Source organism: Vulpes lagopus, chromosome 5, assembly GCF_018345385.1.
Source record: "Vulpes lagopus strain Blue_001 chromosome 5, ASM1834538v1, whole genome shotgun sequence".
Taxonomy (NCBI): Eukaryota; Metazoa; Chordata; class Mammalia; order Carnivora; family Canidae; genus Vulpes; species Vulpes lagopus.
Window position 1 is genome coordinate 133509935 of NC_054828.1, and position 16627 is coordinate 133526561.

At 57.8% G+C, this 16627-nt stretch overlaps 1 protein-coding gene across 1 annotated transcript; it reads left to right on the forward strand.

Moving 5' to 3' along the window:
* The first annotated feature begins 9500 nt into the window (after positions 1-9500).
* ALKAL2 (ALK and LTK ligand 2) lies at positions 9501-15969 on the forward strand. Its single transcript, XM_041756097.1, has 6 exons — positions 9501-9616; positions 10590-10904; positions 12209-12262; positions 12340-12420; positions 14686-14751; positions 15480-15969. The coding sequence occupies exons 2-5, from the start codon at positions 10619-10621 to the stop codon at positions 14748-14750; spliced, it is 486 nt and encodes a 161-aa protein (XP_041612031.1). The 5' UTR covers positions 9501-9616; positions 10590-10618; the 3' UTR covers position 14751; positions 15480-15969.
* Positions 15970-16627: the final 658 nt, after the last annotated feature.

Here is a 16627-nt window from a genome sequence, read left to right on the forward strand (position 1 = left end):
GCTTTGGGATTGATTTAAATTTGTATCCACTCTATTCCATCACTCTGTGATTTCAGGGTGCTGACAATAAAAATGGAATCTCTTCGTATTGTGGTGTGTGCATGAGACTCCTTGTCAGAAATGTTCATCAGGACTTGAGTAATAACAGAGTCATAGGAAGTAAGAACTGCCAACCACGTTAGCATCTATCTGTTAATTTTAGCAAAAAAAAAAACCCTTGAAACTGTGTATTGCTAACACTTTAACTAGAAATGCCTTTAAAATGACACCAATAAATTCCAGAAATGACTGATTCAATCCAGACTTTCATTAGATTGGTTATATCTTCATTAACATCACAGTTATTGATAATGTTTGATAAAATTTAGTGAGGGCCTTATCCGAAGAAAGTCAGATATCAGACTCTGAGTAATGAAAGCTGTTACTTTCATATATATACATATCTGATATGTATCTGATATATATATGTATCCAAATATATATATTTGGATTTTATTTTATAACATAAATGCAATATAATATCAATTATTGAAATGAACAAGGCAGGGGGGCCTGGATGGCTCGGTCAGTTGCGTGTTTGACTCTTGATTTTGGCTCAGGTCATGACTTCAGGGTCGTGAGATCGGGCCCTGCATCAGGCTCAGAGCTGGGCATGGAGTCTGCTTAAGACTCTCTCTCTCCCTCTCTTAAAAAAAAATTAGAGAAGAAAGAAAGAAAGAATAAAATGTGGAAGGCAATTAAAATATATTTTGATCTTAGTAAATCATAGCAATTTAAAGACACAAAAATAAAGTGCCCTTTTTAAAGATGGGATCTCTTCTCAAACTCAAATGTTCCTACTCCGCGGAGAGAAAACAATCACCCATCGCCATCTGCCAAAATCCTGCTGTACAAGATATTGTTTAAATCTCTGCTGAAACACTGTTAGAAGAGGCCCTTGTAATCCCGACTCGGGTATCTTTTAACGGGTGCTTCTGTAAATACGTGCTAGTGGTTGTGTGTGAAGCAACCACGGCGTAACACGTTGTATCGTACACGTAAGAGCAAGAGTCATAACCTCATCATCCGGCTCTTCAGTAACGCGCAGAAATAAGGACAGTCAGGACACCAGTGAAGGCACATCGGCCCCTGAACAGGCGACACAGCAGCATGGGGTGAGACCCTCCTGGCCTCGGGACCTCCCTAGGTCTTTAAAACATTTGGAAAGGATCCACCACAGGCTCTGCAATCGCCACATGACTGCGGTCGTTTGTCCCCAGATAAGGGGAAAGGCGGGCATCGATCCTTCCGATGCCTGAACGGGGCCGAGCTGTGCCACAGGACAGCGGTTACCATGATTTCAATCCATGTGAGGCCAGAGGTCCTGAGAACGTAGGACGGCTCCTCTCTCCTGCTCCGACACCCGTGTCCGTGGGGCACAGGGACGCCCTTCCCGTCCTCACTCCCTCCCCGTTCCTGAGCCGCCGCTCAGCTCACGGGGCCCCTCCACCTGGGCTCTCCCACGGGCCACAAGGCCGAGGCTGGAGGCACAAAGGCCCCTCTCCGGGCTGCTCACGGGAAAGGCCAAGCAGCGCCGCTGAGCGTCCAGTGAGTCAGGGGTGCTCCGCGGGCACCCCTCCCTGGGGGGTAGAGCCGTTCCTGCTCCAGGCCGCTGAAACTCTGACTCCCAGGACTCCCTGCCAGCACCAGGAAGCAGCCGGAGTGGAGGGGTCCCAGTACCGACTGCTGGACTGAACCGTAACTGCGGCAAGAATGCCCGGAGAAGCGTCACTGCCCTAGTCGGAGGCTCCTCCGACTGCACGGGGGCGCGAGCAAACCACAGATCGTTCCTAGGACGTCATAGCCCCGTGCAACCACCCGCATGCCACCTTCCCTCACAAGCACCTTGTGTGTTGCCTCACATTCTGGCAGTGCCCTCACCCCACTCACTGGGTGAGCACACTCCCCCGCTGGGGTGAGCACAGTCGCTGGGGCGAGCACACTCACGGGTGAGCCTTCAGTCAGTATTCTGAGGTCTCTGATTGCTGCTACTCTGATTGCTGGGTCTGTGGACACCTAATAATTTAGAATATTTTAGTCCACTTTCTAACCATAGATTTTCTATGCAGCCTTGAATGAGTTACAGAATTATGCTGCCCCAGAAACTCTATAGAGAATATAGATGATGCTCTTTTTTATGGAATATAATACGAAATTATGAACTACAGAAAGAAAAGACTTAATGCCAGCGTACACCACGAGAGACTTAGTAATGGTCGGAAATGTTCAGTTTTTTAAGTCCCTGCACTGAAGGCTCGACATACATCATTGTAGCTGCTACTCACCAAGCCCCTGAGGGATTGTGTCCTAAGTCCTTTCCCTGTGAGTCATGAAGAAACTGGGCTCAGAAGCGTTGTCTTGCCCAAGTTCCCAGGCTGGTGAGTGGGAGTCGCCACGCCAGCCCACGTCCGGGCTCCGCGGCCACGTTCGTGGCCACTCTACACGCTGCTTTCCCAAAGAAAGAGGACGCCAGGAGAGCCGTCTCTCCAGCGAGTGTCGCCCCCCTCCTACAGTCTGTTCTCCCCGCACAGGCTCCCTGGGGCTCCGAGGGCCCCACCTGAACAGGCTGCACCTGCGTTTCCCTCTGTCTACGAAGCTCCGTCCCGTCCCCACTCGACTATCCCTTATCACTACGAGTAGCACTTCTGCGGCAGAGTCTACGCCACTCCCAGTTCTCTTCTGAGACAGCCCCGACTGGGTACCATCTTTCATTATTAACAATGCTCCGGTCATGCCTTTACTGTATGATCATATGCTTCCTAAAGGGATGATCCACGCTCCAGTCATCTTTGTAATTCTACAAACATTGGTTATCGAAAAGGAAGCACCCAATAAAAAATACTTATTGAAATGCTTTTGTGAGCATCTTTCAGTAAAAATACATAAAAATAGCACGCTTATTCTTTTTTTTTTCAGAATCATTTACTTTGTGTGAAGACCATGTTCCCTGCGCGATACTAAGCGCTGGTGGCATAATGATAAAGAGGCAGCTCCTGGCTGCGAAAACATGGTGGCCAATGGAGGATGCAGAAAAGTAACCCGGGAAACATTCAGAAAGCAAACAGAGTTAAGTGAGGTTGGTGCCGTGAGGGGAGAAGCAGAGATACGGGATTAGGGAGATCTGGGAGGAGGCCCAGAAGGCCTGGTGTCTACGGTGAAAGAGGATGAGCTGCTCCATGAAAGCAAGGGGTAGGAGGAAGGGAAGTTGCCCCAGACAAAGGGAGCAGTTTAGATAAAGGTCATCTTATCTTACCCCCGAGGCTGGAGCCGGATCTGGACACCGGGTGGGCTTCAGAGAGGCCGGGTACAGCACCTGGCCTACAGCCGCCCCTACCTGAGGCTTATCTCCCATCCACGCTTCTCCTGGTCTAATTATCCAGGGGATGGGCCAGTGTCCCCGACCCCTGGCCAAGGGTTAGGGATGGTTTCTTCCTCAATTGCTTAATGGAAAAGCAAATATTGTAACAAGTATTAGTTTTCTGAAGAAAGCCTATTTCTCTTACTCGCACTGATTTGAACCTATTGTGATAGGACACGCTTGCTGGGGGCACTCGGCTGAGGGCGGGCTAGCGGAGCAGAGGCGGAGCAGACACAGCCAGGTGCAGAGGACCCAGTGGGGACCTCCTGGTTCTTGGAAAGGGCAGAGTTGGGGCGCGTGGGGAGCTCAGTTGGTTAAACGACCCACTCGTGCTTTCAGCTGAGGTCATGATCTCAGGGTCAGGAGATGAGGCCCCAAGTCCGGCTCCGTGCTCAGTGGGGAGTCAGTCTGCTTGAGATCCTCTCTCCCTCCTCCTCTGCCCCTCCCCCTGCTCACACATGGTTACTACACTCTCTCCCAAATAAATAAATTTAAAAAAAAAAAGAAAAGAAAGGGCAGGGCCTGAGTGACAGCACAAATAGACCACTCCCCACCACAAGAGACTAATGTGAGGGAAATTAAGTTTTATTTCATTAAGTCACTAAAATGTATGAATTGGTTGACAGATGGGTTATCTTATCCCCAGAAAACTACCAGTTGGTTTGAGAATATCTTTGGAATACAGCACTTTTATGGTTCCTTGGGAATCGCTACGTGACCCTCATCCTGTCACTTTTGATCAGGATATTAGATCTTCCACAGAGAAATAATATATAGGTTGGTGCTCCTATATGGTCCTATAGATATATTGGTGTTGTTCCTCTCCACGTATGGCTGTGTTCTGTCCATATATTCCCATGGGCCAATTTGTTCATGAATTTGAGGTGGACTTTTACCAAATCGGAGAGTCTTTTTTTTTTTTCACATGTCAATACAGAGTGTGTACAGGTGTTGCCGTCAGAGGGTGTGATATTGGGGGCATCTGGTGGCTCTGTCCCTCAGGCGTCATCTCATGTGATCCCGCCGGGCTCCCTGCTCAGTGGGGTATCTGCTTCTCCCTCCCCCTCTGCTCTTCCTACCCCCTTGCCCTGTAGCGCTCTCTCTCTCTCTCTCAAATAAATAAATCATTTTAAAAATCCAAAAAAAGAAAAAGTGTGATACTGGAGCCCCAAGGGGCAGGGAAGTGCCACTAAGCTTTAAGGCCTCTTCTCCATCTGGTCTCATAAGTGAACAACTTCTAGGGAACAAAAGCAAGTCTATGCTCCCGTTAAGCCTTCGGCCAACAGGCCGCGTCCTCCTGGCCGCGGGGTGGGAGCGCGCCAGCCAGGCCACAGAGCGCCCGAGCCTCCGCGCACCCCGGGGCCCCTACGTCTCCGGGCCCCGCACTGCGGTGTGGTTCTGCAGATGCAAAAGCGAGTGTCAGAAAATGAAAAGGAGGTGGCCGGCCTCCCCATCCTTACGGCAGCGAGGCTCCTCTGCGTGTGCGAGGAAGGACTTGGTAGAAGGCTTATTTCATCCACCTATAGGCTAAACAGAGGGTAGGCACAGACCACTACCCCGAGAGGTCACAGTGACGGTCCCCGGGACCTCCTCCACAGCGAGGTCCTGCCCGACATCTCTCTTCCTAAATGCTCCCGACACCTGCTAGTGCATTTCCCGTGAGCTAATAATGTGTCAAATAGCAGCAATAACAGAACTGATGAAAGCTAGATATTCAGTAACATTTCTTTATAGCACATAAAGTCCTCCTTTATGGAAGGTAGTAGTTTTTCTCTCTAATGAGATCTTAGATGGGTAAATGATCAACGTAACGGTTGAACTAATATAACAATTCACGTAAAAACATGTAGTTAATATCTATTTTAGAAGTCGTGGGAGGTAGTTAATCATCTCAAATAAAATGTATGCCTTTGCAGGAAGAAAGAGAATGCATAATAATTGAAACACTGGCACTTTATACTGTTTATACATTGAAAAAAAAATAACCTGCCCATCTCACAACATGAATCTACGTTAAAGGTGGGTTAAACACAACTTTTCCCTCTCTTGTTTGTTTTCCTTCTAGGATATAACATAGTTTTCTCAAAAAGGAAACAAAACTAAATCAAATCTAGCAGAAGTCACTTTTGCCAATAATGCTCAGAATATAGTGTTGCTATCTTACCTCTTTTGGATCCTTCGTAGAAATAGAAAGTTGTTCGTTTACTAAAGTAGGGAATTAAATTATTTAGGATGAATATATCGTCTCTTCTTGCATGAAGACAGATGAGAAACTCCCAGCGACTGTTTTCGTGAGTTACCTTCAGCTCTCCGTAGGAATACCGCATTTTCTGTTTTTTGACTTATTTGGTAGCAATCGGAATCGTACACTGGAACCTTCCAGTTCAACTGCCTGGTTCCACGGGAAGGGAGTGGGGAGCCGAAGGCCCGTCAGGCACACCTTGGGATTTCCAGGTAAGCCAGTCTGCCTACGCGTGGCTTTGCCTTCACCTGCGTGGATCGCTGGAGCGGGTGAGAACGCGCCGCGGGAGGGGCCACCGGGCCCACGGAACCGCACGCGGCCGGCGCCTGGAGAGCGGGCTCGGGGCACTGCTCACCAAGTGGACAAAGTCTGTGAAGATGGTTTATTCAGAAGGGGTGGCTCGCGGACTCACTTCAGCGCAGAGCTTTGCAGAAAGGGGCGGACGAGAGCGTGACCGTGGGCCCGTAGAGGCGCGGCCTCCTGAAGCCCAGCTCCGGCCAGCGGCCAGCGGCCAGCGGCAGGTGCACGCTGCCCTCCACGCCCGTGAGGACTGGGCGAGCCGTCGGTGGCGGGAGGGGGGGCACCCAGGAGACCCGCCCGACTCGGGGGAGCCCGCGTGGTCGGCCAGTTAAGAGATCCTTTGGTCTTTCCCCTTAAAAAGGGAAAAGGACCACAAGAGGAAAAAGGACAATATCATCACTAGCAGGGCTTCCTTGGTCGGGGGAACTTGGGGAGGGGCTATAGTTCTAACCGGTGTCTTTCAGACAAATCTAAGTTGTTAAAATTAAGTTTTTATTTGTAATTGAAGTACAGTGGACATATGACACTAGCGTCCGGGGTGCAACACACTGATCTCACGTGACCCGGACTGGAAACGCTCGCTGACAGCGTGGCCGTGTGTGTCCCGCTCAGAGCACGCGGGCGGTTGACAGGTAGCTGCTGCCTGTCGGTGGGACCCTGTACCCCTCACCCTCCTCCTCGGCGCGTCCCCCTGGTTCTGGAAAAGAGTAATTCCAAGGGAAGAATTAGGCGACCTTCTTGTTTTCCTTTTTTACTGTATCGGTATTGTTTTTGCGAAAGCAGTTTTTCCAGGATGTTTTACAACGGAAGTTCCCCGCAGTCCTGTTGGGCGGGAGGGGCCCCTGCCCCGGGGCCACTGCTGGGCGCCCACGGGACCGGACGCTTGTCACTAGGCGGCGCCTCTGCTGGAGCTCACCCGCCTGGGGAGGGGAAGGGAGCAAACCCCACTCCAACCGCCTGGGGCTGCGGGGAGAACTGCCCCTGCGTGGTGGCCCTCCTGCCCGGACGAGGTGCTCAGGCGGATTGCCACCGGATCCTTTTAAAGAGAGCACAGTGTAAACACGGCCCCAAAAGGTGTGGGGGGGAGGACGGGGGGGGGGGGGGCACATCATAGTATCTGCTATCTTGGCACTTTGTGTTCCTTGGAAACAGCTAGGGAGACAGAGACAGAGAAACAGAGAGACACAGAGCAGAGAGACAGAGAGAGACACAGAGAGACACAGAGACACAGAGCAGAGAGACAGCAGAGACAGACAGAAACACAGAGCAGAGAGACACAGAGACAGAGACAGAGAGAGACAGAGCACAGAGAGACACAGAGACAGAGACAGAGAGATACACAGAGCAGAGAGACAGAGGGAGACACAAAGCAGAGAGACACAGAGACACAGAGTCAGAGAGACAGCAGAGAGACAGAAAGACAGAGAGACACAGAGCAGAGAGACACAGAGACAGAGACAGAGAGATACACAGAGCAGAGAGACATAGAGACATAGAGAGACAGAGCAGAGAGAGAGACACAGAGCAGAGAGACAGCAGAGACAGACAGAAACACAGAGCAGAGAGACACAGAGACAGAGACAGAGAGAGACAGAGCACAGAGAGACACAGAGACAGAGACAGAGAGATACACAGAGCAGAGAGACAGAGGGAGACACAAAGCAGAGAGACACAGAGACACAGAGTCAGAGAGACAGCAGAGAGACAGAAAGACAGAGATACACAGAGCAGAGAGACACAGAGACAGAGACAGAGAGATACACAGAGCAGAGAGACATAGAGACACAGAGAGAGACAGAGCAGAGAGACACAGAGACACAGAGCACAGAGAGACACAGAGACAGAGAGATACACAGAGCAGAGAGACAAAGAGAGACACAGAGCACAGAGAGACACAGAGACAGAGAGATACACAGAGCAGAGAGACATAGAGACATAGAGAGACAGAGCAGAGAGACAGAGCAGAGAGACACAGAGACTCAGAGCACAGAGAGACACAGAGACAGAGAGATACACAGAGCAGAGAGACATAGAGACACAGAGCAGAGAGATAGAGACAGAGAGACACAGGGAGACAGAGCAGAGACAGAGAGACACAGAGAGACAGAGCAGAGAGATGAAAGAGACGCAGAGCACAGAGACAGAGACACAGAGACATGGGGACACAGCAGAGACAGAGAGCAGAGACACAGCAGAGAGACGAAGAGACAGAGAGATACACACACAGAGTGGAGACACTGAACAGAGACAGAAAGACAGAAACAGCAGAGACAGAGACAGGACAGAGACAGAGAGACATAGAGCAGTGAGACAGAGAGACAGAGACAGAGCAGAGACAGAGACAGACGCGCATGGCCAGAGACTCGCGGGCGAGGTCTCCGGCTGCCCCTGCCGCCCAGGCCTGGTCCCGGAAGCCCCCGCAGCCCCGCAGCCCCGCAGCCCCGCAGCCCTGCCTTCTGGAGCGGCCAGGAGCACCTTTCCCAAGCACATCCCCGACTTGGAGGGCGGCCAGCTGTTGCCCAGAAAGCGCCAATGAAATGGGAAAGCGCGCCAGTGATTGATAATACATTTTACAAGAAAAAAAAAAAATGGCAAAGGAGATGATGCGCTGTGGCAGCCTCGCAAATGCGCTGCCCGAATCCCGGGCTCTGACACTTTGGGAAATGCGGCCTCGGGGGCGGTGCCCGGGGCGGGGCGGGGGGGGGGCAGGGGTCCCGGGGCAGGGGCAGGGGCGGGGGTCCGGGGGCAGGGGCGGGGGCAGGGGCAGGGGTCCCGGGGCAGGGGCGGGGGTCCCGGGGCAGGGGCGGGGGCAGGGGCAGGGGGTCCCGGGGCAGGGGCAGGGGCAGGGGCGGGGGTCCCGGGGCAGGGGCGGGGGCAGGGGCAGGGGTCCCGGGGCAGGGGCAGGGGCAGGGGCGGGGGTCCCGGGGCAGGGGCAGGGGCGGGGGTCCGGGGGTAGGGGCGGGGGGCAGGGGCGGGGGTCCCGGGGCACGGGCAGGGGCAGGGGCAGGGGTCCCGGGGCAGGGGCAGGGGCAGGGGCGGGGGCGGGGGTCCCGGGGCAGGGGCAGGGGCAGGGGCGGGGGTCCCGGGGCCGCGGGGCTCCCCGAACCCGCCTCTAATCGACTTATTAAATGCCGAGGCGATCAGGCGGCTCCTTTTTTAATAGCCCAAGATCTACATTTAGACAAAAACAGATCTGAGTTCCTGGTAAAGGCGTTTCTTCTCATCCTGTCACAAGTGACAGGAACGGAGGGAAACAGAACGAGGGAGAGGAGGGGAGGGGAAGGGGAGGGGGAGGCGGGGGGAGGGGGAGGCGGATGACGGAGCAGGAGGCGGGGAGGAGGGAGGGAGGGAGGGCGCGGGCGGGCGGGCGGCAGGGGGAGGGGGCGGCGGGGCGGGGGGCGGGCGGGATCGCGCGGGCCTCGAACACCCGAGCGGCTGCTAATTAAAGCCCGCGGAGCCCTCGGGGACCGGCCTGACGTCGGCGGGCGCGGGGATAAGAGGCGGCGGCGCCCGGCCCGGCCCGTCCCCGTCCCCGGCCCGTCCCCGGCCCGTCCCCGGCCCGTCCCCGGCCCCGTGCGGTCCCCGCTGCGGCTGCGCTCCGGCCGGCGCGGGCCATGGACTAGCGGGGCCAGGACGCCGCGCTCCCCGCCGGCCCGACGCGCAGGTGCCCCGCGCAGGTGTGAGCCGCTGCCCCTCCGCGGGCGCCGGGGTTGGGGGCGCGGGGGCGCGGGGGGCGCGGGGGCGCGGGGTCCCGGGTCCGGGGTGCGGTGCGGGTGCGGTGCGGGTGCGGGTGCGGGTGCGGGTCCGGGGCGGGGGCGTCCGGCACACAAAGGCGACGCTGGAAACTTGAGCGCAGCCGCCGGCGGGGCGCGGCCCCCACCCACTCACGGGGAGCGCGGGGCCGCGGGGTCGGGGCGGGGGTCGGGGCCGGGGTCCGGGCAGGGGCAGGTCGGGCGCGGGCAGGACCCCGCGGGGCGCCCCCTCCCCTCCCGCCGGGGCCCGCTCGCCGCGCGGCTCGGAAGGTGAAGAAAGTTGTGCCGAGGCCGCGCGCAGCCAAGTGCAGGCGGCGGGGCCGTCTCCCCGGAACTTGGAAAGGTCGGCGGGGCCGGGGGCGCGGGGGACCCAGGGGCGCGGGGCCGGGGGCGCGGGGGCGCGGGGGGTGCGGGGGGCCCTGGACCGGGTGGCGGGGACCGGCCGGGGGGCGCGGGGACTGGGTGGCGAGGAGGGGCGCGGGGGGGCGCAGGAGGCGCGTGGACTTGGTGGCGAGGAGGGGCGCGGGGGCGCAGGGCGCGCGGGGCCGGGGGGCGGGGAGGGGCGCGGGGACCCAGTGGCGGGGCCGGGGCGGCGGGGAGGGGCGCAGGGGGCGCAGGGGGCGCAGGGGGCACGGGGCCGGGGGGCGGGGGCCGGACAGGGGGACCTGGGCCGGGCGGGGGTCGGGGGCCCAGTGGCGGGGCCGGGGCGCGGGGAGGGGCGCAGGGCTGGGGGGGCGCGGGGCGGGCGCGCGGGGCGGCGGGTGGCGGGGGCCGGGCGGGGAGGACCCGGGCCGCGCGGGGGTCGGAGGGGCGCGGGGAGGGGCGCGGGGCGAGGGCCGGTGTCCTTGGCGCCCCGCCCCGACCCGCGCCGTCCCCGTCCCCGTCCCGGTCCCCGCAGGCCGCGCCGCCCGCCGCGAGGAGCGCAGGATGCGCGGCCCGGGGCTCCCGCCGCTGGGGCTCCCGCCGCTGGGGCCGCCGCTGGGGCTGCTGCTGGCGCTGCTGCTGGTGCTGGGGGCGGCGCGGCCCGGGGGCACGGAGCCCGGGCAGGCGGCCGCGGGGCGCTCGCTGCTGCGGCTCGTCGTGGAGATCCTGCAGGAGCTCAGGAAGGCGCACGCGGGCGAGGCCAAGCGGCTGCACGGCCCGGGCCTGGGCCGCCGGGAGCTGTCGGAGTCGGACGGCGCGGGGCGCCCCCTCCCCGAGGAGCAGAGGGTCGGTGAGTCCCGCCGAGGGCGCCCGCGGGGACCGGGCCCTGGGACCCTGGGACTCGCGCTGCCGGGGGAAACGCATCTGTCTTAGCAACATAGAACCATGCCGACTGTTTGCAAAAAAGGGGGAAAAAAGAGGCGATTTTTATTTTAAAGAACGAGGAAAATGGGAGGTGGGTGAATGGGGAGGCCTGGCCTAGCGCTGTCTTGCCGCCGGGCCCGGAGCGGTCACCTGGGTCGGGCGCTTTGGCACAGAGCTGTCAGCTGTTATTTTGGAAATGGAAATATTTTCAGCAAAGCACTTTCAACTGAGACAGAAACGTTTCAGGGCCGCCCCCCGCGCCCCCACCCCCTCCGCCCCTGGCAGAGCCTTCCCAGAGTGGGTGCCTCCTGGGAAATGTCCAAGGAAAGCAGGAGAGCTTTTAATGCTTTCCTGACACAATTAGGTCAAATGTGATAAGGTCAGTTTTATACAGACTGACACTCAGGAGACGTCTGAGCCGTACAAGTGAGTGAGGTTCGCAGGAGACAGGCCCTCCTGAGACCAGGAGCCTTTTGGCCAGGGAAGGCGCGTGCACACGCAGCCCCAGCAAAGTGAGCATCCGGAACGAGCGAGCGGAAAATGGTTACAGGTGACTGCAAAAAGAAAAAAAAAGAAAGAAAGAAAAAAAAAGAGAGAGAAAAAAGCAAGCACAAAGCCTGGAATCAGAGGAGGTCTGTGGGAGCCCTGCTAGTTCCCAAGTAGAAACACAACTGTCTTTCGGGAATCTCTCTTTAAAACCAGGTGATTGTCTATTTGCACGCATGCACACCAGCCTTCATAACAGGTGGTTGTGAAGGCATTTAATCCGTTTTCTAAATATAGACCTAGAAAAAAAGCAGTTTTATAACGATTTTTTGTTTGCTTGAAGCATCGGGTTTTCGTTCTAGGACTTTGAGAGCTTGTGGGATCTGCCTACCAAGCTGCCCAAAATGCAAATGTCTGTCCACACGCGCACACGCACACACACAGCCCTTCACCCTTACGTGACTTCACGGTCGCTGTCTTCGTGCCAGCGGCAGAGACAAGTAATACTGAAGCTCTGGGAAGAGCTAATATTCTGTCTGAATAAAAATGTGCTCCCGATGACGAATCTTCACATTATGTCCCAAGCAACGGTCGCGGGGGCTCCAGCCTGTTGTATTTAGTGCGTTGCCGCATGGCTAATGCAGGGTCTCCAACGCCTTTCTTTGACATTCCCTCCGATCTCACGGGGAAAAAAAAATGCTTCTAGCAAGCCGTGCGACAATTCACCTCTTTCCCTTCAAACAGAAATTGTTCCTCGAGATCTGAGGATGAAGGACAAGTTTCTAAAGCACCTTACAGGTGAGTGTCCTCATCCCGTTACCTGCGTCGGGGTCCCGCGTCGTGCGAGCGCTCACCATCGGCTTCCTTCGTTGCAGGCCCCCTTTATTTCAGTCCCAAGTGCAGCAAACACTTCCACAGGCTGTACCACAACACCAGGGACTGCACCGTCCCCGCATGTAAGTGCGCCGTCCCCGCGGCCTCCCGCTCGCCCCCCTGGCTCCCCCCTGCCCATTCGCGCTCCCTCCTAACGACGCGGCCAGGGTCGGGGTGACCAGACCGCAGCAGAAGGCGGCCGCGTTCTGCAGCAGCTAGTGCCAAATGGAAAATTATTTACATTCGCTGGAATTAATCATGTCTTGGAGTGGGCCGAGCTCCTCCATTCACATTCTTGTGCTGTTTATGAATTCTGGCCTGATGTCGTCTATATTTGTATCTGCTCAATATGACAAACAAGCGTCAAGAATGAGTTGCTAGGATGACTACCGCGCACTGGAATGGTCTGGGGTGGACCGAGTCTGCGGGCCGGGGCCCCCCAGCCTCCCTGGACACGGCTCCCCCGCTCGGCCTCACCACCCACCCGGAAACGCACACTTCCCCGCGGCCCGGCCTCAGCGCAGCGTTCTGACGGTTTCCCTGTAACAGAATGTATTTTACTTCCCTAAAGCGGCTGCTGTGCTCTTCATAAAACGTGTAGTGCTGGCAGGTGACACGCTAGCTGGAGTGACAGTGCTTAGAGCCCCAAACCCATTTTTCTGTGACTTTTATCTCACGGGAGGCCCACAGGAGGGACGCTAGCATCCTGCCAGCTGCCTTCGGGGACCGTCCAGGCTGCCCTGCCCTGATTTAAAAAAAAAAAAAAATCAGCCACTTTATATGAAGTGCAAGTTTTTCTGCTGAGGCAGCAGAGTTGCCCCCAAATCGCCGCTGCTGCCGTGTGTGCGGCTCCTCGTCCAGGTGTGTGGTGAAGGTGGCCGGGGACACGGAGCTGGGTGCCCACCTGGGGGCCCTCGCCGCGCGGCTCAGCCCTGGGAGGCCACCGCACACATGTCCCATGGAGCTAATTTTATTTTGCAAGCTCCGCTGTGGCCCACCCGGTCGTCCATGCCCGGTGCACCTGGCACGTGGCTGTTTCCCGCTTCTGTCTGAGAGTTAATCATCATCCCAGGGGCCAGAGCCCCTTCTCAATGTGCACATTTATATATATATATATATATTTAAAGATTTTGTTTATTTACTCATGAGAGACAGAGAGGCAGAGACACAGGCAGAGGGAGAAGCGGGCTCCAGGCAGGGAGCCTGACACGGGACTCCGTGGCAAACTGCTAGAACCTGGGGCGTCAGCACTGAAAGGCGCCCAGCCCCCCCCCCCCCTCCGTGGTGTGGTCCCCAGGGGGCCGTGCGAGAGCAGGAGTCTGACGTCTCCCCAGACTCCCCGGACCAGGTTAGGGGTGGGGAACACGTGGTCCCGTGGACTCCTGCAAACAGCAGCGCTTACCCTGCCCCCTGCACCTGGGCGTCCGATGGACAGTCTGGGGGAGCCGCCTCCCGAAGTAGTGGGGCCACTGGGGGGACGGAGGAACCGTCAGGAATCCAGGTGATCCGGCCTCCGGCTCTTGGACCCCTTTCTCCCCCTTTGCACACAAACTATTACGTCCCCTAAATATTTAGGGGCGCTGTTCGCAGGAGCAGGATTAGCGGCTTGTCTCACGTGCAGGCGAACCCACCGCCGTCAGTCTGCTCGCTCATTCGGAATTTCAGTCAAGGGCACGGCCTCCTACGTAGGACTCGGAGGCTCTTGAGCAGCAGACGGTAGCTTTCCACGGGACTCGCCGCGGAGGCTCCTCGTGGCCACGAGCACCAGGCCTCACTGGGTTTCCCTGAGGTAGCCAGCGTGGAATACTTTAATAGGAAATTGGGTGAGATGGCGAGGAAAGTCCATCCGGATGAGGAATTACCTGCTGCCTTGCACCATCCACCCAGTTTTGTTTTTTTTTTTTTTTAAAGACTGTATTCATTTATTCATGAGACACAGACAGAGAGAGGCAGAGACCCAGGCCGAGGGAGGAGCAGGCTCCCTGCGGGGACCCCAACGTGGGACTCGATCCCGGGACCCCGGGGTCCCACCCTGAGCCCTGCACGTGCCCCCCAACCAGGTCTCTCTGCTCTGACTCGATTGCTGACCCGTTTCCTTAGACCTGAGGGGTCTGTGTGGGGCCGACCCGGGGCGGGGAGCCCTGTGTGCAGCCTCCCCACGCGGCCTGCAGTTGCGCGGCACCGCGGCCCCTGGAGAACCACGGGTCGGCAGATCATGGGCCCCCCAGCCCGGCCAGGCTCCGCAGGGCTCCCGGGGTTCGGGGCACCTGAAGAGGGAGGGGGCAGGCGGCTCCTTGGGGGGCAGCCTGGGGCGGCCGCCGCGCTGAAGCCCCGCTGTTCCACCACAGACTACAAGCGATGTGCCCGGCTCCTGACCCGGCTGGCCGTCAGCCCCGCGTGCGTGGACGGATGAGGTAAGCTGGACACGGTCGGGACACCGCGGCCCGCGGGCCTCTGGACACACTCGATCTCCGGCTCCCGGGCCTGCTCTGCGGGAGGCTGACGCCCCCAGCACCCGTGGGCACCCACGGGAGTGCCCCGTCCCACACTCGCCTGGCGCCCAGGTGCAGGCCTGCGGCCCGGGGCCACACGTCCGGGAGTCCCCGCGGTCCTGGGGCTGTGCATCCCGAGCTGGGCTCGAAGGCCATGCCCGGGTGGGTGACGGGGGCCAGAGCGGCAGCGGCTCCCACGGGCCCGCCCGCACTCACCTGGCTCCCCATGGTCCTGGAGCGCCCACCCCGTCCAAGCAACACGGCCCTGCCCACACGCACAAGGGCAGGCGCCCAGGCCGTGGGGTGACCCTTCCCACGGCCTGGGCGCCCCGCTCAGGAGAACACGTGCTATTCTTGGCCCTGAGTCTCACCCACGCATGACGGAGGGAGAAAGGCGGGGGGGGGGGGGGGCGGGTTGTCGGGGTCGCCGGGGTTGCAAGGCCGTGGCCTGGAGGGAGGACCCGTGCGCACCTGGGGGGTGTGTCCCGACGGCAGGTGGCAGCCTGGCCGGGTGTCCCCACGCAGAGCCCCACGCAACACAGGCACCTGCGACCCTGGGCTCTGATCCGGGAGGCCACATAATCTGACGTTCGATTCTCTTTAAGAATTGCTAAGAGAGCGCGGACTCACAAACCACGTGTGTTTTTCAGCGGTGAGCGGAGCACAGGACCCCGAGCCCACGACCCACGAGAAGTGCCTTGAGGACCAACGGGAACGGAGCCTGCCGCCTGCGTGCACACGTCGCCTCCACAAGAGATTTATTTTTGCAGACAGACTCTCCTTTTACCCTGAGTTTTGTGGCTGCTGACCCTGTTGGCAGACAGTCCGTGAGCACATCGGAGGGCGACGCTTGCCGGGCATGATTTTGGGGGAAGAAGCAGATGCTCCACACTTGAGGCGTAGCGCGCTGGAAAATGACAAAGCTACTTCATTTTCCTGATTAGGTGAAATCTCAAAGAGTATTTCTTTAGAAACATAGAGTCTGAAACTATATTTTCATATAGCATATGGTATGATTTAATATTTTTGTTACTTTTACAATTAAATTCCCAGAGTATTATTTGGAACTGCATGAAAAAACAAAAAAAAAACCCCACAAAATAACCACCTTGTCATGGTTTGGAGGCAGTGGAGTGAGTCTGAGCGTATCCGGGCTGACGTCGCTCGTCCCTTGTACGATAAGTGTAAGATAGCATCTGGATGCTGTGCAATATGTAAATGCTGTACATAAAACAAGTAATAAATGTTTGTTATAATGACGTCTCGAAAGCGACTCTTTACTTCCCACGAGCTCACCAGTGAACGACGCGGACGTCCGTCCTCACGCTGCCAGAGCGTCCCGGAATGGAGAGGCATAAACGGAAAAGGGGAAGGCCATGAATTCTTGGAAAGGACAATTAAATGGGTTTTTATTAAAGGGGCCGCTAGGCTGTAACGGTGGCCTGTCCCAAGGCAGAGCCTGAAACGGTGGCAAATATTTAAAAGAGGCCGCGTCCGTGTTTCCCCGAGTCCGAGGTCCCGTGAAGGCCGGGACGTAGCACTGCGGGGCAGCCCTGACACTCAGAGGCCGTGTGCCCGGAACATCCGACCGCACGTGGCCCGGAGTTCTGCCTGCAGGAGCTGTAGCCCGGATGCGGCCGCGAGGATGGGGGGGGGGGGGGGCACGGGACTCCAGGAGGAGCCTGGGTCCATCCCTGAGCCCCGGGTGCAGACCGCAGGGCACAGGTGACGGGGACGGACTCAGGACCCGAAGGACAGCGTGACGCCACCCTGGGGTCTGCAAGCAACAGCCGCATGA

Bases quoted from the DNA above. Each gene is read 5' to 3' on its own strand.
- ALKAL2 (XM_041756097.1), top strand. From the start codon at position 10,619: ATGCGCGGCCCGGGGCTCCCGCCGCTGGGGCTCCCGCCGCTGGGGCCG. The intron at 12,263-12,339 runs GTGAGTGTCCTC...CCTTCGTTGCAG, and splicing joins GTTTCTAAAGCACCTTACAG to GCCCCCTTTATTTCAGTCCC. The intron at 12,421-14,685 runs GTAAGTGCGCCG...GTTCCACCACAG, and splicing joins GGACTGCACCGTCCCCGCAT to ACTACAAGCGATGTGCCCGG.